The 24,311-nt window shown below is 37.8% G+C and overlaps 2 protein-coding genes across 6 annotated transcripts in view; both read left to right on the top strand.

Annotated features, from left to right (window-relative positions):
- Positions 1–5,318, top strand: part of LOC306886172 (papilin-like) — a 32,363-nt gene extending 27,045 nt beyond the window's left edge. For all 4 annotated transcript variants that reach the window (XM_079443086.1, XM_079443087.1, XM_079443085.1 and 1 more), the window contains 6 exons: positions 1,193–1,351; positions 2,038–2,165; positions 2,276–2,348; positions 2,435–2,575; positions 3,765–3,892; positions 4,538–5,318. In XM_079443086.1, coding sequence (XP_079299212.1) covers positions 1,193–1,351; positions 2,038–2,165; positions 2,276–2,348; positions 2,435–2,575; positions 3,765–3,892; positions 4,538–4,710 — 802 coding nt within the window. In that variant the 3' untranslated portion in view covers positions 4,711–5,318. The remainder of the gene's footprint in view (positions 1–1,192; positions 1,352–2,037; positions 2,166–2,275; positions 2,349–2,434; positions 2,576–3,764; positions 3,893–4,537) is intronic.
- An 867-nt stretch (positions 5,319–6,185) lies between these two features.
- The window catches only part of LOC306886563 (RNA helicase aquarius-like), a 56,106-nt gene continuing 37,980 nt past the window's right edge, over positions 6,186–24,311 (top strand). For both annotated transcript variants that reach the window (XM_079443754.1, XM_079443755.1), the window contains exons 1-19: positions 6,186–6,490; positions 6,570–6,626; positions 6,816–6,856; positions 7,014–7,049; positions 7,130–7,250; positions 8,435–8,575; positions 9,436–9,504; positions 9,763–9,863; positions 9,945–10,021; positions 11,498–11,562; positions 12,022–12,138; positions 12,543–12,656; positions 13,482–13,585; positions 17,133–17,235; positions 19,897–20,017; positions 21,225–21,366; positions 22,408–22,586; positions 23,184–23,351; positions 24,074–24,243. In XM_079443754.1, the coding sequence (XP_079299880.1) occupies positions 6,416–6,490; positions 6,570–6,626; positions 6,816–6,856; positions 7,014–7,049; positions 7,130–7,250; positions 8,435–8,575; positions 9,436–9,504; positions 9,763–9,863; positions 9,945–10,021; positions 11,498–11,562; positions 12,022–12,138; positions 12,543–12,656; positions 13,482–13,585; positions 17,133–17,235; positions 19,897–20,017; positions 21,225–21,366; positions 22,408–22,586; positions 23,184–23,351; positions 24,074–24,243 (2,001 nt within the window). In that variant the 5' untranslated portion in view covers positions 6,186–6,415. The remainder of the gene's footprint in view (positions 6,491–6,569; positions 6,627–6,815; positions 6,857–7,013; positions 7,050–7,129; positions 7,251–8,434; positions 8,576–9,435; positions 9,505–9,762; positions 9,864–9,944; positions 10,022–11,497; positions 11,563–12,021; positions 12,139–12,542; positions 12,657–13,481; positions 13,586–17,132; positions 17,236–19,896; positions 20,018–21,224; positions 21,367–22,407; positions 22,587–23,183; positions 23,352–24,073; positions 24,244–24,311) is intronic.

Raw genomic sequence — 24,311 nt, 5'->3', positions numbered from 1 at the left:
AAGAAGCAATATTTGACTTAATGTTGTCAACAACAAAAAATTGCTGTGAATTTGTGTAACTGTCTGTATAACTGAAATGTTCTTCCCTGCTTTGAGTAATTTATGATATTGAAATTCACAGCTAGTACATGGTAACAAGCTGATCTGAGATCTGAGAAATGGCAACAGAGCGCTGCAGTGATGGTGTAATTTTCCCTCAACAAAAACCCCAATACTGGCCACTGAATTTTAGATTATTGCCGAAAATAAGCACTGTGACTAACATATATTTATGATTCTTGCACGTTCATCATGATAATTTTCACAAATATACACAAGCCTAAATACAATCAACAGAAGTAAAAAGCTACACATAGGCTATAAACGAACTACATCACGATCACATGACTTCAGCGTCACCACCATTAAACTTCAACAACTCTTTCAGTCTTTATTTAAAAACATTTTCCCTGTAAGTTTGAGTTAGAATTGTTTGCAGCAAGACTGTGAAAGCGACTAGTTAATAGATGAGGTTTCCTGTTCTCTGTAATGTCCCAACAACCTCTGTTGTCTCATTTAGACATTTGTTAACAACTGCCTTTTTCAAGAAAGGTAGACGCTTTAATAAAATCACAAGGGGGTTTTACTGATGTATTTAATGTCATAGAATAAATTGTGAAAATATCTTGAGTTTGTGTTAAACAGACCTTATTTCAGGCATTTAATCAAAAACCCATTGACTTAAAGTCAATTAAACTGAAAGTACTAAAATGCAAACATCCCTGCAGCACTCTGTGGTTGGTCCATAAGCGAAGTTCATGTACAGTAACCATCCAGTTTCTAACCTATTCAGATCTTTCGTTTGAATGCATTAGAAACTGGATGGTGTTCTAGAGCTAGGTTCTTCTAGTTGAGTTCTCCTCTCCCTGTGGTCTCTTGTGGGTGAATTGTCAGCATGGTGGTCTGGTGTTGTTCTTTGGGGGTCCTGCATTCCAGCTGTAGCCGGTCAGGCTGAGCTTTATGCTTGCTGTGGTGACTGCAGCACATGCTTTGCTGTTCCCAATAGTACAGCATAAAGTCATACGTGTTCTTTCTTTCTTTCTTTCTTTTATGCATGTCTGTCTGTACCCCCTTCCCTTCTGTCTTTTCCCCCTCTTTTCTCTGTTTCTGTACCTGTCTCTTTCCTCCTGCTGTCTGTACTCCTCTGATTCAGCTGGACAGCTGTAGGTGTGAGTATCGACAAGTCGGATCCCTCCACGGTGGAGGGTCTGGTTGGTCAGCAGGTAGTGTTGCCCTGCAGGGTGAGTCCTCGGCCCTCCTCCACTGTGATCGTGGAGTGGAGACGGGATGGTGTCCCTGTTGATCTCACCAGGTCAGTACCTGATGCTCTTTATTTCCTTCTATACACAATGTATGAAATGGAAATATCATTTAAATCTCTTAATATTTTATCACTTAATATTTCACAAAATTACTGTATTTTTGATCAAATTAATACAGTCTTGGTGAGCAGAAGAGACTTCTTTCAGAAGCATTAAAAATCTTTATTATTCCAAACCTTTTACCTGTTGCATATACGTATATTGCAAAACCTAGGGAAAATAATTACATTATGTCATTGTCTGCTTTATTATGGTATAGTTTTGTTTTAATGGAAAAAAGCAGTGTGCACTATTTTCCAAAAAAAAAAAAGTTATGTCATACAAGTTTGTAATGACATATTGATTTAATCATAATTCATATTTTTAAAATGCCATTCTATTTTGAATGGTTCTGTTAGACTGAAATTGTGCTTGTCTGATTTTACTCTTTTGCTCTTTGTGATTTCCAATTAATGTGATTGTAGCTTGACTTTGCCTAGCAAATGTTAATTGGACAACAATTGATGTCTTTGACATTGAATGATGTATACTTTGAGAGAGACGAAGTTCGACTGCACAAAAAACCTGTATAGCTTGATTATAGCTGTTGTATGTTGTGCATGTAAACATACTAAAACATGAACTACTCCTTTAACGAGTCTTTGTTAGATTTGTTGATGAGTAATTGATCATTCAGGCATCGGCAGCGGTCGGACGGCTCTCTATTGGCGGGTCCCATAACATTGCTGGATTCTGGCTGGTTTCTGTGTGTGGCCACAAGAGACCGTGACAGAGATCACCGCTACATTTACCTGTCTGTCTCAGGTTAGCGCTATCCAGTCTCTTTATTTACTTACAGCTCTTTTAATGAAGGAATCAAGTCATATCAGGCAGTGATTTTTACATGACCAAAACACATTTTCTTTCAAATACAGGAACATCTCAGAACGGTGGAGGAATATCAGAGACAGATTCTTCCCAGTCATACACATCACATTCATCTTCCAGGTACAAGACATCCATCGTTAAATGTTGGTTTAATTATGCAGCATATGTTCTCACTCATTACTCACCTTGGCCTTTGCATTTGTCAGGTTCAGCATTGACTATTCGTCTCTGGTCGAGGCTCGAGCAGGTCAGACGGCCAAACTGCGGTGCGTGGTGCTGCCAGTCTCAGCCATGAACGCGGTGACCATTCACTGGAGCAGAGCTGGACAGCCACTCAACTCGCTCAGGTGCCTTCATCTGCATGCGTTTCTATAGCTCCGTTTCAAACCCTAGTGAGCTGACTTGCTCTATGCTGTCTACATAGGCGGCTCCCTTCAAGAGCTGCGTCCTACGCATAATGGAACATTAAAAGTTTGATGGATTTGGAATGCACTAGATAGGCAGCAACTCTGTGTGCCATACAAATAGCAAAGGAGACCCGAGCAAGACACTACAGGCAAAAATGCTGTTAGTTTGTTTGTTTGTTTTTTCATGCATCTGTCAGTTATGAGATATGTGAATGCAACATCCAGAATACACTTTTTAAGTGTTTCTTTTAAAACACTTTATTTGTCTGTAGATTTCAATTACAATTCATATCTTTAAAGGCTATTTTCCCAAAACGAGCATTTTCTCCTGCACGGAGCCAGAAATCTCCACTTCAGCAGCACTTACAAACACCAAACTTCACAGTATTATTGCTATCTTTATTCTGAGGGGTTTTACAGAGGGGTTTGCTCATGTATCATTCACACTGGTTTATAGAACATTTTACTCTGTTTTGATTTATGGAGTGATCCAAATAGAAATCCCAAATCCCCTCTGTAAAAACTATAATATGCCAACAAAATAAAACAAGACATTTAAACCTGGCTTCATTCAATGTTTAGATTTCTGTTCTATAAATGTATGCAAATTAGTGCATATTTAATTAGATAACACATCATTTGCATATTTAAACAACATTTGTGTAAAAAAATGTTATACAAAAAATGTTTGCAATTCTTAATGTAATCAGTGAGCTGGGTAAGTATGATAACATCGATACATTTATTTATTTTTTTACTTTTTACTGTATTCACCTGGGGTGTCTCGCCTCAATTCACAGTTGATTTTTGCTGTTATTATATAAATTAGCCTTAAAAATGCACTGAATATGCGAACATAAGGTTGATTGTTAATAATAATAAAAAAAAACCAGTTTATTTCACTTAATTCTAATTCAAATAATGAAAATGTTCTATGGTGTTAATTTTAGTTAACGATAATATCCGTAATAATTTGTGCTGCTGAATGAAATACATGTGTACATTTTTCTTGCCTCATCTGCCATCTCTTGTTTTCATTGCAGTGCATTCTGGGATTGCCTTCTTTGTCATCAGTTGCTTTTCTGTGACATCTGTTACGATATTAAAAGTGAAATGTCTCCTAACGCAGGCATTCTCAACACTCTGATGGCACACTGGTGATTAACCAGCTGACATCAGATGATTCAGGGCTTTATACCTGCACCGTCACGAACACCCAAAAGTCTGAAGAACGCCAAATACAGCTCAGGGTTTTTGGTGTGTCTCTTTTTCCAGTATTTGAATCAAATATAAAATCCTCTGAGTTTTCTGTCTCTGCAGTGTGCTTGTAATATTCTCCCGTTTCTTCAGGTGACCTCAGGATCAATAAAGCCCCCACGGATGTCGATGTGCCACAGGGCAGCACTGCTCAACTGCCCTGTGTAGTGAATAAATTATATACAGAAAGCGAGTAAAGAACATTCCTCATCACTGAAGGGCTTCACGACTTTAGTCGTGCCTAATATATAATCTCTGTTTTCAGTGAATTCAGTCAGTGACGCACACTAAACATGTTTTAATTGTTCCAGTCACTAATCTGAATGCATCTGATTGGCCATTGCGTGATTGTTATAATGCTCAACATTGCAAAAAAAAAAAAAGGTGTACAAAATTTGACGCAACGTGAGCAGATCTAAATATGATGCTGTGAATCGACACTTTTCATTCATTTTTACATTTCACTTTAATCACCACAGCTGCAATAAAGTGCATTTTAATTGTTCAGGGGCATTTTTTTGCCCTAAGCCTTTTGTTAATTTCTGACTCTGGACAGCACACCAAATTAGTTTGCCTTTTCCCCCCATGATCATGTGATGACGTGCACTTGTGAATGTATTTTAATGTGTCTAACTGCATCTGCAGATTTCAGTGGGAGACCGGGGTCGTCGCCGGACTGCGTGGATCAGCCTGAACTGGCGAACTGTAAGCTGATTGTGTACGCACGCCTGTGCTCCAGCCAGTATTACTCCAGTTTCTGCTGCGCCAGCTGTGCCAGATATGCCAGGGACAAAGATAGACCCGGACAAATCAGATAGGTCACGTGCAATGAATCCCACGGCCTCATTGGTCGATTCAGACTGACGTTCACCTGCCCTGTACAGAGACTCACCTCAAGACTGAATATCATCATCACCTGCTGCTTCAACTCCACATCAACGCTGACCTCAGGCATTCAGTATTCCCTGCCCATTCAGATCAGAGCTTATTTATCTTTGTGTGTCATCTCTGTGTGCGTTTTTGTGTGGAACTGTTTAAGTGCAAATGAATGTTCAGTTTGGATTATTAACAGGTCATTCACACTGTAATACAGAGTAATGTCTTTATTGTGCTGTCGTTGTAACATGCATTAGGATATACTTGCAGTTAAAACAAAACTGATTGTATAATTAGGAAACGCTTTCATGTGTTTTGAATGTGTAGACTGCAGTGATGCACCGAAATTCAGGCAACCGAAAATACTCTGTTGTATTTAGGCTGAAACGGTTTTGGAAATTGGTTTTGTTTCTGAAATCATTGACGTTGAATTAGTGATTCTCTGATGGAATTGCAGTAAGCTTTGATAGTTTTGATATGAAACAGTCTCAACTTTCAATTTCTGTCAATTTTATAATGAAATTTAAACAATAAATGTGGTTTTGCTGCTAGTTAATGTGTTGTGACTTCATTTCAAATGGCACGTGAACCAATCATCTCTTTCTCTTTACTACTAGCTATAGCACCAAATAAACATGAACGAACATCTGAAGAAACCGTACAACTTACTGAATTGAATCATGTCTCATGTAATCAATCAGTGAGCATTTCAGCTGCATAAAAAATCAATAAAACAGCTTGTAAACAGCATGCCATGTAATGTTACATCAGGAATGACATTCAAAGTCCATAATTTGTTTGTAGCTAGAAAAATGAACTCTTGAGAGGAGCATTATGCTAAATAAATGCACTATATTACATTCATTCTATTTTTACTTTTTTTTATTACTGATATGGACTATTGAATATTAAGAAGCATTGTGTCCAAACACCTCAGAACTACTGCAGCAAAGTGACATTATTCACCTTGAAGACCCTGTTTCCACAAAAACCAACCACAGAGACCTTCACAAAGCCAACATCCACGAAAGAGCTAAACTGCCAAAGCTATAAGCACAAATGCTAAAATGTCACGTTGGGAGAATGTATATATATATATAGTCACTGTCATGTTGAAAAAGTGACCAACAACACAAAGAATGAGGACTGAGCCACAATCTCAGAAAAACTGAATATATCAGAAAGCCTTATTTTAAAAGTATGAGCCATATAAATAGAAAAGTCATGTAAATTAATGAAATCTTCAAATGCTATGTTTTTTTTTAAATCATTATTATACATTGTTAGGGTTATGCCAAACTCCATGAATTATTATCGGGTAAAAATAAATGAGTTAGTTTTGAAAATCCTTGAAATCTCTTCTTCTGCAATGGGAGTCTTCCGGCTTTTATTTTGAAAGGACACTCAGAAAGTTGTCATCCGCCGCGACTTTCAGTTGCACATGTTAGCATACAGCTAAAGCTACGCAACGTCTCTGTTATAAACACAGTTTGTATTGATTAGCAGTATTGGTTAATTCACACTGCAGCGTGTATTTGATCTCTGCAGGGAATGCTGAACGATGTTCAGGCATTGAGTTGATACACAGAAGCTGGAGTGATCAGTAAGACACAGGATTATTATATTTTGTTGATCATCATTATAATCATGCAGAAGGACTCGAGAGTGATGAAGACCTCCGCGCCTCCGGTGTCTCAGATTAACGCGGAATATGTCACTCAGGTGAGTTATGATAACTTTATGAACTCTTTACATCTGCTTAAATTGGTTATTTATTCCTGTTTTGTGTTTTTCTCTCAAGCTTTCAAACAAATACTGGGCTCCTCATGTCAAGAACAAACTAGCATTTGATCCTCAGGTGAGGCTTTGAGGTTTAATTCTCCTTTTAGCGTCAGTCTGCAGGATATATGACTTTACAGAGCATATAGAGATTATATACTGAAGTTATGCTGGAGTATTGTTGTGTTCAGTGAATGATCAACTTCATTTGAAAGCCTAGCTTTATTCAGGATGTGGCTTATGAATGTTGAATATTTTCTATTTTCAGGTCATTGAAGACATTTACCAGAATGAGATTCTTAATTCAAAGTAAGACTCTATATGTTTAGTTCTTGCATTATTATAAATACTATGATTGTTGTTATTTTTGGTGCCAACAGAGCTGTTGTTCTGCTCTATATGAAAGTGTCTGAAATGAACAATTTGACAGCTTTGATGCATATTGACTTTGGTTGTCTCTCTTCAGATTTGCCATCAGAAAAATCATGCTGCTGGAGTTCAGGTTGGTGATTTCCGCGCAGGTTTAGTTAGTAGTGGATCTGTAGGACTTGTGGTTTGCTGATGTTCTTGTTGGTTTTGCAGTCAGTACCTGGAGAACTACCTGTGGCCGAACTACACACCTGAAGCCTCCAGTAACGGCTTCCTGATGTCCATCTGCTGTATCGTCAATGAGAAGTTTCGGGAAAATGTTCCCGCGTGGGAGGTTTGTTTTAAACGGTTGATTATGGATGCATGTGAAACACTCACTTCAAATGCACTGCTATGTAAAATAAGTTACACTTCTGTACATGAATGACATTGAATACAACACCTTCACTACCGATGCGCAAACATTTCGAAAAACTGTAAAAAAAAATTACAGAAATGTTATCTTCAGTTTTGTGTTTTGGCTTAATGAAAGCTGTAAAAAGTTAAATTTCTTTGCATCACTACCCGTTGATCCGCACATGTTTGACCATAGTTGACGATGAGATCAGAACAGACTTGAGATCTGCAGTAACAAAATGAACACTACTTTCAAAAGTGATCACAATTTGAACACTGGAAGCCTGTTAAAAGGCCAAATTAAAACCTGTTTATTCTAACAGGTCTAAGAACATTTGATATAATTTTACAGTAAAATACTGTTACTGGTACAGTTTGTGGAAGTGAAAAGAACAAGTCATCTTATTCAGAATGAAAAAACGTAAATAGACATTCACAATTCTGTGACATTTGATGGTCTTTCATCAAGATAACATTTTGTTCTCATGAGTTATGAACATGAGGGTTTTATGTTTCATCTTGCGTTATTAAATGAATGTTTATTACATTATTTTAGTCTTGTGTTACCATGATGGTATTTGTGTGAGTGACACTGTGTGCAGTATTTACGTCAGCTTCTGGAAAAACTGTGTGATGAACTTTGGTTCATCATGTGACATGCTCTTTACCACCTGTGTTATTAACGTGGTTGTCTGTGTATTTGAAAGGTTAAACATTTGTGTGTAGTAACATTATTTCTGTTAATGAAATTATATACAGTATCTCACAGAAGTGAGTACACCCCTCACATTTTTGTAAATATTTTATTATATCTTTTCATGTGACAACACTGAAAAAAATGACACTTTGCTACAATGTAAAGTAGTGAGTGTACAGATTGTATAACAGTGTACATGTTCTGTCTCCTCAAAATAACTCAACACACAGCCATTAATGTCTAAACTGCTGGCCACAAAAGTGAGTGTGGCCAGCGGTTGCTATTTTCAAGGTAAAGTTCTGACAGTAATAAATTTCACAGATTTATGTATATTTTTTTTTTTACAGGCGCAGGTAGATAACATTAAGTGTGTATTTTGATGTCAGTGTGCAGCCAGTGACACAGTGTGGTTTCTGTCTCTTCAGGTTTTTAAGAAAGCGCCCACATACTTCCCTCACTTCTTCAAGTGTGTGATGGAGTCGTGTCTGTCGGGTGAGCAGCTCGGCCTGCCGCTGAAGGAGCAAACAGTGCTCCTGCTCTTCCTCGATCACTGCTTCAACAGTCTGGTCAGTTACCAATCATTAGCAATTGTTAATAACCTCCTATATTTGCATTTGTTCTGAAAGCATTTGCTACATGACATTTCTGGGCACATCACTTGGTGGCACTGTTGCCTTGCACAGAGCAAACAGACTGTGTTTTTTTTTTCCTGCACTCAAAACACTTGAGTGCAAAACACTTCAGAAATGAAACCAAATAGCAGCTCAGAAGTTCACGTGTATAATGACTGCTTTGATTCAAAGCTGCTTTCGTCTATTTTTGGGTTGCTGCTAATTTGAGGCATGGTGTCTCCCCACTCTGAAGCAGATGGTGCATTTGCATTGTTGATGAGATTGTCTAGTGTTTGTATGCTAATCATGTACATTTCTGCTTACGCATGCACTGTGGAGGAAGGCTGTCTGTTTGAGTAGCAATAAAAATGACCATCATAGGCCTATAATGTCCCTGATTAAATGTTAGAGATGCTACAATCATGCTGTGTTCAGAGAGCATCCACCATGAATGAACTCAGCAATCTCAAACAGACTGAATCATGAGCTGATGAATGCTTTCTATAGTGGAAGTACAGATGCTGCGACAGGAGCCAGTGCAGAAAATTACACCTGTAGCAAATTTGCATTTTCTCACACTTGATTTTCACTCTCGTTTTTTTCTTTGTGAGAATTTGATTGTATTTGGAAATAAATGCAATGTACACTTTTTTCACATAGAGAAAACAAGACAAGTAGCATTAGTAATCAGCAAACTGAAAAACATGTCTTCAAAAGCTCTGTATAAATTTGAACTAATTTTATATGAGGTTTGGCTTCATCCCTAATAAAACAGAACTAACAGAAGATATTTTTCTGTTTCTTTGTGACTACAGGAAGTGGACTTGATCCGTGAGCAGGTGCAGAAGCTGGTCTCAATGCCCATGTGGATGTGTCTGCTGCCGGTGAATATTACTGCGTCGCACATATTTCCTATATGTCCTATATGAGCTTTACATCCTGCTGTCCATTACATCTGCCACATTTTACAAAATGCATGTGTTACAGTACAAAAACTCAGTATTATACTCAATTAAAATCTGTTTCATTACATATTTCACGCATTATTACATATAATTTTGATTTCATGCGTTACTCCATATTTCATGCATGGCCACTGCTTGAGATGCTTGAAAGTGACTCCAGATTTTGTGGTTATTCAGACGAGGCTGCAGCACGAACTGAAGAAGGTCCCAAAACTGCAGAAGTTCTGGAACCTCATTAAAAAGAACTATGAGAAGATGGACCCGCAGGATATGGAGCAGTAAGAAACAGCCTCACACCCCATAAACCTGAAACACCTCAAAACAATGTCCTGTGAGTCTGACGAACTGTGTTTTCACAGAGCTAAGAAGGAGCGCACCTTTCTGGCTTCCCTCATCAAGAAATTCCTGGTGGTGCTCATGTCCATCCCTGCAGCAGGTAAACCTGTTTATTCACACCAGCGTTTCTGTGTGATATTCTATTAAATATTATTGATTGTATTTATGCTTTGCTCTGTACATGTTGGGTATGGTTTGATGTTGTAAAAAAAAATATATATTTTTTTTGGTTTGTTTCTGAAAGAAGTCTTTTATGCTTAAAAGACTGGATTTATTCACAAAAGACAGTGACAACTGTAATGTTGTGAAATATTAAATCTTAAAATAGCTGTTCTATTTTAACTCTATAAAGCCTAACGTAAGAAATAAGTCAGAAATATCTAATCTTGCATATGTGTTTTTTGTGGAGTATCATATTTGATACATATGGATTTTATGGCTCATATAGTCTGATATAGTGAGAATATGGACAATATGTAATATGGAGCTCATACTTGAAGATATGCACAAAAATTGTTGCAGATGCTGATATTTATATGATGAAATTCTGATGCTTGTAATGTAAATCAATGAGATCTTTATAACAGTATAGCAGATACTTACATAAAATGATATAAATATCAGTCAGTCACTCTATATCTGCAGTTAGGGTCCGGTTTCACACGTCATTTTTATAAACGTACTTGGAAAAAAAATCACTGGTGTGCGTCTTGAGGCAAAACAAAGGCACTGTTATATTTGAAGATCAGTCAGTGCAAGTTTCTTTCCGTTGAAACAGCTCAGACTTAGATTTTAGTCTAGGACTAGGCTTAAGCCTTGTCTGTGAAACTGGGGGAATATGTTTTAGTAAATTGAGATTTAAAAGATCAAACATAATGCGATGCAATCCAATGATGATTGAGAGATGAGCAAATAACCGTTCCTCAAAAGATCAGATTTGAGACTCACTAATTTTTCTAAAATATTATTAATGGATAATCAAGTAAAGCCGAGCTGCTTCAGTCCAGTAAGTGTTCATCTGGAAATATTACTCACAATATCAAAGTTAATCTTACCTTTTCATGATAAAAATCTGTAAGAAGACATGTGAATCAGCAGCTGAAGGTGACGTTTGGACAATTACACTAAAAGATCTTCTACTTAAGTACTTGCCTACATTTGTGCTACAAGTTAAGATGTGGTCTATTTCTGTTACCCATAAGGCCTTCCTGCCACCCCTCAGGCAGTGATTTATTTCTGCTTTGAATATCTCTCTGTGTTTTCACCATCCTGTGACGTGACCCAGCTTCAGAGCAGCTGATGCTCGCCGGCGGGCGCCTCTCACTGCTCCGCTAACACAGGCCGACATGCCCTCCTCCCATCATCCACCTGTGCAGGCCGGAGATGGTGAGACACGCAAGAGGCCAGCGCATCCTGTTTATGAGATCATCATAATACTGTCACTCTCTCTTCACTGCTTTTCCCTCTGAACCCAGCTCCACCGTCCACCCCAGAATGCCGTGTGTGTGTGTGTCTGTGAAATGAGGTGTGTCATCACTGCTTTAATGTGTGTGTTTTGTGGTTCATGTTGCTGTAGGCTCCGTCTCCATGGAGAAGGTTCACTACTGTGAGAGATTCATTGAGTTCATGATTGACCTGGAGGTGAGTTGGCATTCCAGCATTTGTTCTGATGCTGCTTTTGGTTTTTCTCATTATATGATAAAGTCGGCATGAAATAAACATTTTAAATGCATGTTATAGATCTTACTGTGACCAATTAATCTGTGCATTTGTTTCCTTTCTAAACATTTTTGACCTTGTAGTGTTTTTAGTTTTTTTTGTTTAGTAGTTGCATTTTTATTGAGTGATAAGTGAAAGGCAATTTTTTTTTTATCATCTTATGACATAAGGACAGAGAAAGTGCCTCCACTTTTGAGTGATGCATCCCGCATCTTAACAGCAAATCAGCAGATGATGCATAGAAATAAACCTCGCCTCACATTTGTACTTTTCTGATAATCCATTACATTCGGATGAGCATCACAATACAGAAGAGAAAATCTGTCACTGTCCATTGCATCGCGACTTGAACATATTTCTAACCTTGGCTGTCTTTGCCAGGCTCTCCTCCCGACCCGCCGCTGGTTCAACACAGTGTTGGATGACGCTCATCTGGTGGTCAACTGCCAGCTGTCTCACCTCACCGACAGGGAGAAAGAGGGTCACCTCTTCTGCCAGGTACAGCACTGAACACACGTGCTTCCTCTGTAGTTAGTCGCTTGGTCATATTGTGCATCCCTGCAAACGAGCACAGCAAACCTGGGTTTGTATAGTTTTTAGAATGGCAAACGTAAAAAAAAAAAAAAAAATCAGTAATTTTTGCCCCAAATTGTACAGCCTTTTCAACCACTCCTGCTAGTATATGTTAAAATGGAGGATTTTTCAATTATTAATTAAACTTATGATTGTTAGTTTATTAGAATAGCGCCTTTCTGCAAACGTAAGTATGCTTTACAATAGTAAGACTAAAACCATGACAGCAGGCCTAAGCACAAGCATAAATATACACAGGGTACAGAGACTATTAGACGTAGAGAGACTGAACTATTGTAATCATTGTTTGTTGTTGTTACTGTGTTCAGCTCCTGGACATGTTGAAGTTCTACAATGGCTTTGAGATCAGTGATCAGACAGGAAATGCGCTCACACAGAAAGAGATGACCACACTTCACTACGACAGAATCACCTCTCTACAGGTAACCCATCTCACACACACACACTCATCAGTCTGTCAGGGGTGCCACACTCATTTGAGGGATTTTTAAAATAGTGAATTTTCAAGAAGGAATGATCTTGAAAAATCAAGGGAAAGTTATGCCATTTTGTCGCATGAACACATTTTTCAGCAGCTCTTCTGCATTCATTTGTTTGATAACATTGACCTGTTTGACATTGTGATGCGTTTCCACAATAATTCAAGCGTAGTTTCATAAAAATACAGGGTACATTTATAACACTATACTTTGTGTAATGTTAATCTGAGGAAAAATATTTATATGTATTTATTGCAGTTTTAAAAACAGTCAATTTTAATCACTGAGTGCATCAAACAAAGTGGTTTTGTCATTTCAGGGAATTCATTTTTAATAATAAAAGGGAATGAAAGTTTGGGAGTGAAAGTGAGGATTTAAGTGATGGAAAAGCCACAGAAATAATTTGGCTAAAAAGAGTGGGAGGCCTGATTTGTACTCTTATTATATTGTGCACTGTATTTGACCTATAAATAACTAGTAGTATCACTCGTATGTATTAATATGTAGTATGCCCTTTTACCTAAATGAATATTTTAAAAGCATATAACCCACAATAGATGATCCAAAGCCAGTGGTCTGATGTTATATGCAGCACTCGGTTTCAGTAAGGAAAAAAGTTGGTTCCCATATCATCTTTGTGTCAGTAGCCACCTGAGTCTGTTCTGTAATAGTCATGTGGTTTGTGATGATTCATTGCTCTATGATAATTAAATCTGTTTATTAAATTAAGATGTTTCAGAAGTTCTGTGACTGGTGTTTGTTTTTCAGAGAGCAGCGTTTGCTCATTTCCCTGAACTCAATGATTTTGCCCTGTCTAATGTGGCTGCCGTGGACACGCGAGAGTCCCTCACCAAACACTTCGGCCATCTCAGGTAAGTGACGGCAGTTGAATGTGATGTGCTATCTCTTTATGGAGAGAGAGAATGAGATATGGCCCATTAGATTAATGGCTCCTGCCAGAGCTTGATGATAAAGTCAGATAAAGTCTCTTAATTGCAGACGGGGTTTCCACAATCAGGGAATTTTAGGGTGTACTCACACTTGGCACTGTTGCCTTGAACCGAGCGCGATTATTCCCCCCACCCCATCCCCCCGGCTGGCCTGCGCTCACATTGCACTTTATGTTCTGGGCCGGAGCACGCTTTATGCTGCCTTCACGTGCTATCGGAATTATCAGAAATACAGTTTACAGAAATAAAGTTTTCTAATCAGAAATTGGACATGAACAGCCTCTCAAGTCGTATTTACTACTCCGAGATTATTTTGATACTCCAGTTTCTGAGTTAGGCAGGCCATAAACTTTAAAAATGTTGGAGGGGACAACAATTGCTGCTGTCAATGCTCGTTCGTTTGAGTTTATTTGTATAGCGCTTTTTATGATACAAATCGTTGCAAAGCAGCTCTACAGGAAATTAAATTTCCACAATATATTTATATATTGCAGAAACTTAATATATTTAACTTATGGCAAAATTCTGTAAGTCTGTATGTTGTCTGAGCATTGGCATCCTCTGAGGGGTTGACATCATCTCTTCTCAGGTGTTCAGTCATCTCAGATCATTTAAGGGTTGGATACAGACTGAAGCTTCTGTCATTCCTAGAAACAGAGAAACAAATAGAGACATAATTAGCGTAGCTGCTGTTCCATCTAAGCAAAAATAATTTGTTCAACCCAAACTAAAGAATAATAATAATGTACATTTAATCAGATATAACTGCAGTACAAGATTATAAGATGCATTATGAGAATGCTTGGCTAAAGAGATGTGTCTTTAATCTAGATTTAAACAGAGAGAGTGTGTCTGAACCCTGAACGTTATCAGGAAGGCTATTCCAGAGTTTGGGAGCCAAATGTGAAAAAGCTCTACCTCCTTTAGTGGACTTTGCTATCCTAGGTACTACCAAAAGTCCAGAGTTTTGTGACCTTAGAGAGCGGGTTGGATTGTAGCGTGGTAGAAGACAAGTTAGGTACGCAGGAGCTAAACCATTTAGGGCCTTATAGGCAAGTAATAATATTTTGTAAATGATACGGAACTGAATAGGTAGTCAGTGCAGAGACTGTAAAATTGGGGTAATATGATCATATTTTCTAGACCTGGTAAGGACTCTAGCCGCTGCATTTTGGACTATCTGTAGCTTGTTTATTGAAGATGCAGGACAACCACCTAGCAGTGCATTACAATAGTCCAGTCTAGAGGTCATGAATGCATGAACTAGCTTTTCTGCATCAGAAACAGGTAGCATGTTTCGAAGCTTGGCAATGTTTCTAAGATGGAAGAATGCTGTTTTTGTAACATGGGAAATATGATTTTCAAAGGACAAGTTGCTGTCTAATATAACACCAAGGTTTTTGACTTTAGAGGATGTGACAGTGCATCAGTCTATTTGCAAATTGTAATCCAAGAGATTTTGTGTACTGTTTTTTGGTCCAATAAGTAATATCTCTGTCTTATCTGAATTTAATAGGAGGAAATTATTGGTCATTCAATCTTTTACATTTTTCACACAATCTATTATCTTAGATAGTTCAGAAGTTTCATCTGGTCTTGTTGAGATATATAGTTGAGTATCATCAGCATAACAATGAAAACTAATCCCGTATTTTCTAATAATATTACCAAGGGGCAAAATGTATATTGAAAATAGCAGAGGACCTAGGACAGATCCTTGTGGTACTCCATACTTTACTGGTGATAATTGTGATGACTCTCCATTTAAATGAAGTGGTAGCGATCGGACAGGTAGGATCTAAACCATCTTAAAGCCTGCCCTTGAATACCAGTACAGTTTTGTAATCGATCTATGAGTATATCATGGTCTATAGTGTTGAACGCAGCACTAAGATCAAGTAATACTAGCAATGAGATGCAGCCTTGGTCTGACGCAAGAAGCAAGTCATTTGTAATTTTAACAAGTGCAGTTTCTGTACTATGGTGAGGCCTGAAACCTGACTGGAATTCTTCATAGAGATCCTGTTTTTGCAAGAAGGAGCACAATTGAGCAGACACAACTTTTTAATTTTTTTTTGACATAAACGGAAGATTTGAAATGGGTCTGTAATTTGCCAGTTCACTAGGATCTAGGTGTGGTTTCTTAATAAGAGGCTTAATAACCGCCAGCTTGAATGGTTTTGGGACGTGACCTAAAGACAACGATGAGTTAATAAGATTCTATTGCCATTCAATGCTATTCTTTTTTTTTTTTTTTTTTTTTTTACAACTACATCACATTGTCTTGTCATTAAAGTAGAGTCTATTTATATATAGGCATTTGAAGCATATTTTGTGCATTATAAACAGAGAAATAAGCATGTAGCTATTTGCCCAAAATTCCAGAATCGTATCAAGCTAAGTGTGTGGTTTATTATTTTGAGTCTTTGGTACACGATGACACACGACCCTCTCACAATATATTGCTTAACAGATCTATCGCTTTTGCTGCTCAGAAATGTTCACCTAATCATGCTGCACATATCAGAAGTCCCAACTGAACCGTGCTCTGGCCTACCTCTTCCAACCGAGCCAGGGCCGGCTAAATGAACGGCGCGGCATGGAGCGATCACACTTGGGCACGTTCAAAACGCCTAGTGTGAGTACACCCTTAGACTGCTGTTTTCCAAAATAGGACTACAACTAATGATTATTTGAATAATCGATTAATCTGTCAATTATCTCTTCAATTAATTGCCAAACCAGATAAAAAAATTCAAATGTAATAATTGTTAAAAACAAATGGAATTAAAACATGAATTAATTTTAAATGTTATTTTTAAAAAATTTCAACAAAAAAAATCCTTATTCCATATCCTGCCCAATGTTGTCCTCCTAACAACTTGTTTAAAGTTTAAAATTTGTTTGTATTCAGAATGAGCCTTTATGCAAAATGGGTGACATGAATTTTATGAAATTCAAACAATAAATGTGTTTTTAGTGCTCTTTAATATGGTGTGACAGAACGCTGTAGCGTCTCAAGCAGCACATGAAGCGATATCTCTTCCTCTTCATTACTAGTTAAAGCACTAAATAAACATGAATGAACATCAGAGGCTATTTTGTATGTTGAAAGAAACAGTACAACTTACTGAAATGCATCATGACTCGTAATCATCATTTTATAATACATACTGTATGTTCTCAGAATATTCTTATGTCATGCTTTTCTGATTGGCTTCCAAATATTTCATTAACCAAGATACTTAGAACATTACAAATAAAGAAATTAGTGGCTAATAGTTCAGACCTTTATATTGTAAATTGAAACTTTTTTCAGTTTGTGTATGATATTTATGACAAATGTTAGAGAAATTACATTACATATGCAAAATAATGCAGATGCCTTCAGATGCTTAGAGGTGGAGTGGGCTCTGAATCAGCTCTGTGTGCTTCTGTTCATTTTGTCTGTTCATCTTTCTGCTTGTAGTCCCAATACCCTGCACCGGGTGTCAGCATACCTGTGTCTCCTCCCTGAGCTTCCTGATGGAGAAGATACTCCCTACGATAAAGAATTCCTTCTGGAGCTACTGGTAGGGATATCATAAAATATCACAAGTATATAAAAGTGTTTACTAAGTTTCTAAGGCAGCACCAGAATGCATTAAAACAAGCTTGCCAAAAAACATAATTTCAGATGTCAGGGGAGTTGAGAGAAATGTAGACCGTAAATGTTTTGTTCAGTACTGATAACTCAAAAGAATAGGCTTATCTAATTTAACAGTAGCATATGGCACATTATTGTGACTGTTTAAAGCTTACGACATAGCTTCATTTTGTCACATTCACACAAACAGCTATTCAAACCTTTTTTCCAGCACATATGTTTATTTAATGCCACCAGACATCCAAATGAGCATAGGAAAGTTTTTAGACATGCACGGAGATAATGTTAAAAGACAATGTTTCTGCTTCCCAAAAGATAATGCATTCTTGCAAGCATATTTTGTTTATATGTTCTCACATGCTATAAAAATGCACTCTGGGTATTTTAAACATGCATTTATACCATATGTGCATTTTCACCAACATTTTTGAAATACAGATTTAGTCCTGCTGAAAAAAAGTTATTACTTTTGTTGTTTTTGACCCATGTAATCTTGTATTCTAACCAGAATTTTAGTGAAATTTGACGATTTCAGTGTGATACCACAGTAACTAGCCTAACTATTAATATAAAGTGCAAACATTCAAGTCATTTAAAGGCAAGTGAACAATCAGTAATAAAACAAGAAAAAATAAACGCATTGCAAGCAATAGAACAAAGTAAACAATGCTTTTTCAGGTGGGTCTAACAGTAGTACAGACATTTAGTATTCAAATGTAAAATAACACTGTCTTTCACTGTATAAATGAAATGTAGATTAATAGAAGTTATTTGTCAAGTGCAGAGAGAGATTTTCCTGGGGCCGGATTCACGAAAATCTTCTTAAGAAATAAGTTAAGAAATTTCTTAAGATAAATTATACGAAGTTCGTAAGAATGTTCTTAAGTGCAATTCTTGAAAAATTCTTAAGTTCTCAAATATATTCTTAAGAACATCTTAATTTTTTTCTTAAGAAGAAAATGACAGTCTAAACTCTTTATTGTCTTTTTGCACTTCCTGCAGATTACCCTAATAATCATAGTAAGCACGCACACTTTATGGTGCGTTCACACCAGACGCGACTTGCGCGAATAAATCGCGCTATTCGCGCGTAGTTGGACGCGTGAACATTTTGGGTTTACTCGCTTCATTCGCGCGTGAAATTCACTTTTGATCTTTTGTCTTTTGTTGTTTGATTATCATTAATGACAGCTGGTAAATTAGGCTGCTTTCACTTTAAGACCTAATGCACTAATAGACTGATACACATCAGATAAATCTTTCTTGACTATTTACATTAGACAAATCCGAGTGTGTTTAGGAGGATGCTTACCAAGATGGATATTTTGACAATTAGTTTGGATTTGTCCGTTCAAGCGCAAAAACACCTGAAAGACATCTCAATTCAGTGTTAGAATTACTGAATGGTGTTCTGTTTCACGTCGTCTTGCACTTGCAATCGCTTAAATGTTTAAGACTTGTGCATAAACTTTCGTGACAATGGTTTGGTCAACTGTCCCAAGTGGCCTTCACGCTGACTCCAGGTCACCAGGCTGTCCTTATTGTCGAGCCCTGATGTGGTGAACGTGAGGAACACTATTTGTTAATTAGGTTTGAGAGACCGTGTTGCCATGTAGTTTGTTTCAGCTCAGCTCACAGAGATGTACTGTTGGGGGATAAATGTGTTTAAAAGGTTTTCCTCAATTTATTTAAAAAAAAAAAGTCCTCAAGTTCTTGGGGCTGGGAATGGCTTCAATTCTCACTCTTATAGTGTATTTTAACCTCTGCTGCATGTGTTTAAATGTTTCAGGCCCATCGGTGGTCCTGCTTCGGCGTGTTTTAATTACTCCCTCCACATCTCATCAAGAACTTGAGCATTTCCTCTTTAATGCTGTCGCTGTGATGGAGCCAGTGTCAGGCGGTCATTTACGTGTTGAGCTGCTGAAATCTGGTTATGTGCATGTGCTGCGGCCCACAATGGAGTCAGAGCAGGTCACAAACCAGATAAAACACTTAATTAAGCTTCAACAGGATAAGCTGCCCAAACACTCCTGGTTAATTCATTTGATTTTCTCAAAGCTGCGTCCCACGTGAGCCGCCCGACTCGTTTTCTCATTGAAATTGTTTAATGTTTTCTCAGAAGAGTAGTAACTAATTTGAACAGAAACATAATAGAAAGGATTTATAGTCGTCAGGAAGTACAGGAAAAGTTTTAAAGGAAACCTTAATTCAGACAATTTATTATGCATGCACTGCGTATAACAAATTCTTTTAAGAAGACTGTGGGATTTGCGCTGCATAGTTTACGATACATGACTCAAGGACCAAAATGTGTGCTGGAAAAAATAGCTCTGTACAGCAAACTCTTTCAAAAGATCAAAAATCTTGGTACTGTATATCCCTTTAAAATGCTCATGGGATGTGATTGGCTCTCTTGCGCTGTGATGCATGTAGCCTACATTTGGCCATCTGCTGTGTTTGAAGGGTAAACCATAATCACACAGGTTTACCCAGCATGCTTTGTCCAGCGGGCAGATGATTCTGTGGGTAATGGAGGAGCTGGCCAGGACGAAACAGACCCCATGAACTCTTTCTCTCTTCTGTTCAGGTGTCCCGCCATGAAAGACGAATCTCCCAGATAGAGCAGCTCAACCAGATGCCTCTGTACCCCACCGAGAAGATCATCTGGGACGAGAACATCGTTCCCACTGAGTACTATTCTGGAGAAGGTGGGCATCTTCACATATGAGTTCACCATCTAATCATAATACTACTATGTCATATATCTTTGCATTAATAAAATTAGAGTAGTTGTTCAACAAAAAATGCATGTACTTATTTCTCTTTCTTAACATGTATTACTGTATTTATTCAATGGAACACAAAAGGAGAAATTTTGAAGAATGATCCGCTCTTTTCCATACAACAACAATTCATAGTGACCAAGTATTTCAAGTTCCATAAAGCACAAAAGATGCATGGAAATAGATGCACGAAAGAAAAAGATGCCCAGTGTCATTAACGCCAAACTCCACTGGTGCCTTGATTGTGTCCGTTTGTGCTAAATTGTAAAAAGCCACCTGAAGATTCTTTTAAAAATATTTTTTTTTGTTTTACAGGATCAAATTGGTATAATGTGTATATAATGACAGAATTTTCCTGTAGTTATATCTGACACTAGCCACGTTTACATGTACACTTTTTTTGTCATTCTGATTGAAAGATTCAGTGGACTGTTTACATGAGACGTCATCTAATCCGAATGACAACAAATACAAATCACCAGAGGAAAAAACGCCCGCGTTAATATTTTCAATAGCTGCTTGCTTCGAATAAACGGACTAATGTTTGAATCCTTCGCGTTCGAGCGCTCAGTCATGTGGCCAGAACACAGACACATTCATAGAACTGATACGGCCGTCTTCTATCGTACCACACAGAACCAAACTGATTACTTGTTTGCCGTTAATAACTAAGTTGCACAGATATATCTATCAGATAAAATAATAAACACAATATAGCTTGATCTCAGCCAGTTGATCAACACATATCATGTTATCGTCATACTTTCTTAGTTAAAGCATTGAGGGATAAAATAAGAGTACGACGCTCTGAAATTAATTGTATTGTGATACTAAAAAGTTTTACTGTAAAATAGAACATAAACTATTTCTTACCAAGATTTGCGCAAAGGAGCGTTGCTTTATGAACACGGAGAGGGATCGCAAAGAGCTATATCACAAACATTTCCAAGCATGTAATCACACATGATTCATGGCGTGAGCACTTATCAATTCAAGCAGATTGGAAATTATGAATCTGTAATAAATACAAATAATTCTTAGTACAGTGCATCACTACATTTTAAGCTGTATGAGTGTAAAAAATGTAAACTAAAATTGAGGAAAACAGTCCTAATTGTTTGTGAATCTGCAGGTTGTTTAGCTCTGCCCAAGCTGAACCTGCAGTTTCTGACCCTGCATGACTATCTTTTGAGAAACTTCAACCTCTTCCGACTGGAGTCCACCTATGAAATCCGGCAGGATATCGAGGACATCGTGTCACGGATGAAACCATGGTTTGTTCTTAGTGTAAAAACATTTTTAGCATTTTATACTCAAATGAAGCTCTAAAGGCCAGTTCCCGTGACTTGGCTCAGGACTTCATCAAAGGGTGTTTTGGTAGCAAGAATGTAGGAAATGTGTTCTTAAATGGACAAAATAGTGAAAGGATGAAATAGAAATTTTAATTGGTAAAAATGTCATGGCAATTGCTTTCATAAATACCATTACAAAAAGAATAATGCCCTTGTCAGACTTTTTTTTTAATGTCAAGATGATCACACAGCACGCAGTTTCTGTTTGACCCGTGGCCTAGCCCGTAGTTGGAGAAATGGAGATGCACAGTTTTGCCGACTTTGCAGACCCCTTTAGAGACTTTTTTTTCCCCTTCAAAAACAAGCGACTAGCAACATCTTTAAGGGTTACCCAAACATTTAGTTTCTGGTACTGCCGCGTGAGCGCAAGGTCTTGCTTTCCCAGCGTGCGCGCACATCTTTCTCTCTCTGTGCATCTGCTATGTTCAGCGAGCGGCGGAGAGGAGCAGCGCTTTCAGTTAAATACAGAAATTATGTTGCTTCTCTAATTTTACATGCAAGCATAGCCAAAATCACAGCACAGCTATTGTCTTTATCTTATGTGTATTTGATTTCATCAGACGACGACTCGATTATCAGGATTTTTGTGCAGATTAACATCTTGGAAGTGAGAGCTTTTTATGTATGTCTCAATGGGTCGCATTTCAGTCACTATTTCATATTCATCCCATTGTCTGACAACAGAAACGGTAAAACATATCAATGAAAATTTAGCTGCATTTAGCTGTTCAGAAGAAGTGAGCTGCCCTGTTGTGAAAAATTTTATATTTTAATCGATTGACAGCCCTAGTCAAGATACTTGATGTGGATACACACAGGATATATTTTCTAACTTAAAAGTACTTGGGATCATAATTTATTGTCAATTTTGAAGCTTGACAACCCCTGTACAGCGTTTATGCTTACTGTCAGGAAAAGAACGGCGTGAGTGTCCTTGTTTATGATCTGTTGTGTGTCCCGCAGGCAGTCGGAGTATGGAGGAGTGGTGTTTGGAGGATGGGCTAGAATGGCACAGACCATAGCGTCGTTTTCTATCGTGGAAGTGGCAAAGCCAAACATCGGAGAGAACTGGCCGGCCCGTGTCCGTGCTGACGTCACCATTAACCTCAACGTCCGGAATAACATCAAAAACGAGTGGGAAGGTAAAACTGTCTCTCTCTGCAAGCATTAGCAACGCATTTATAACCTGTTCACAACACCCTTGAAAGCACCTAGCAATATCATGGTTATTTTCATTAATAAAAAATTTAAAGCTGCAATCCGTAACTTTTTTTTGGTTAAAAATTATACAAAATAAATTTGAGCAAGTACATAACCAGCCAGTGTTCAAAAATATCACCTTACTTTAGCCCGATTTACAACGGTTATCTTATAATGTTTTCTTATTTGAGTGGTACTGGTAGGAATTTGTGGGAAATTTGTGCATGCTGCTGTCTCATTATGTCACGTCTGTAAACATAGCCTAGTAGCCGGGACTTCTTCTCTATCGCGTGTTTTTCTCTATTGCGTTGAAATTACAAACTATTTGAAGCATTTGCCCAATTTTTTTATTCTTATGGAATTGTTTTTTTTTTTTTTGTATCAGGACAAACGTTTAAGGACTTGAGATTGACTCAGGATTGAATGTTTCATTTGTATCTGACATGTTAATGCCGATGAAGCTGATAATGTCAGTTTAATAAATTTAAGTACAACAGCTTTTCTTCCTCATGTCTTCACATCTTTGCTCATTTTTACAGGGCTGCGGAAGCACGACGTTTGCTTTCTGGTCACGGTTCGGCCCAACCTGCTCTACGGCACACGCTTTGACCGCCGGCAGCCGTTTGTGGATCAGGCCGGGCTGGTGTACGTGAGAGGCTGTGAGGTGCAGGGCATGCTGGATGATAAGGGCCGTGTCATAGAGGAAGGTAAGACTGTTTACGGAGTTCACTGAACCGTATGATGAACAGACAGCGTACAGACTAGACTGTCAGAGCACAAGTCATAAGCATAGAGTTTTATGTGGGTTGCCATGCTTTTACAGAAGAACGGTAATTATGCTACATATGCAACTGTAATGTGATTATATCAGTTTTATACAGTTGATATGTTATATATATTAATGTCATATGCTACCAGTCAAAAGTTTAGTGTTTTTGACAGAAGTCTCTTCTGCTCACCAAGGCTGCATTTATTTAATAAAAAATATAGCAAAAACAGTAATATTGCGAAATGTTATTACAATTTCACATAGCTGTTTTCTATGTGAATGCAATGTATTGCTGTGATCAAAGCTGAATTTTCAGCATCATTACTCCAGTCTTCAGTCATGATCCTTCAGAAATCATTCTAATATGCTGATTTGCTGCTCAAGAAACATTTCTGATTATTATCAGTGTATTATCAGTCTCTCTCATTGACCCTGGACAGTGTTCACTGTTGGACCTTCAGAATGTGGTCTAGTATCACTGGTCATTTCTGGTCCAGTGATTTCAGTGTCAATTCACTTGACAAATTAACCTGAATTTGGACTGAATATTGATTTCCATCATTACATTTATTCATTTAGCAGAGGCTTTTATCCAGAGGGACTTACAAATGAGGAATCATCATTATCTTGTCACTCATTTATGGTTTTATTTGTGCAAAGGTCCTGATCCGAAGCCCAAATTAAGAGGTGACACCAGGACATACCGGGTATGGCTCGACCCAAACCAGTACCAGCAGGACATGACCAACAGCATCCAGAACGGAGTAGAAGACCCCTATGAGACCTTCAATATCATCATGAGACGCAAACCCAAGGAGAACAACTTCAAGGTCAGACGATTCCCGATATATGCTTAGCAGAGATATATATATATATATAATATATATATTATATATAT

The sequence above is a fragment of the Barbus barbus genome (genome assembly GCF_936440315.1).
Source record: "Barbus barbus genome assembly, chromosome: 20".
NCBI classification, from domain to species: domain Eukaryota; kingdom Metazoa; phylum Chordata; class Actinopteri; order Cypriniformes; family Cyprinidae; genus Barbus; species Barbus barbus.
The sequence above is the reverse complement of the archived record's forward strand: the minus strand, read 5'-3'. Positions and strand labels throughout refer to the sequence as shown.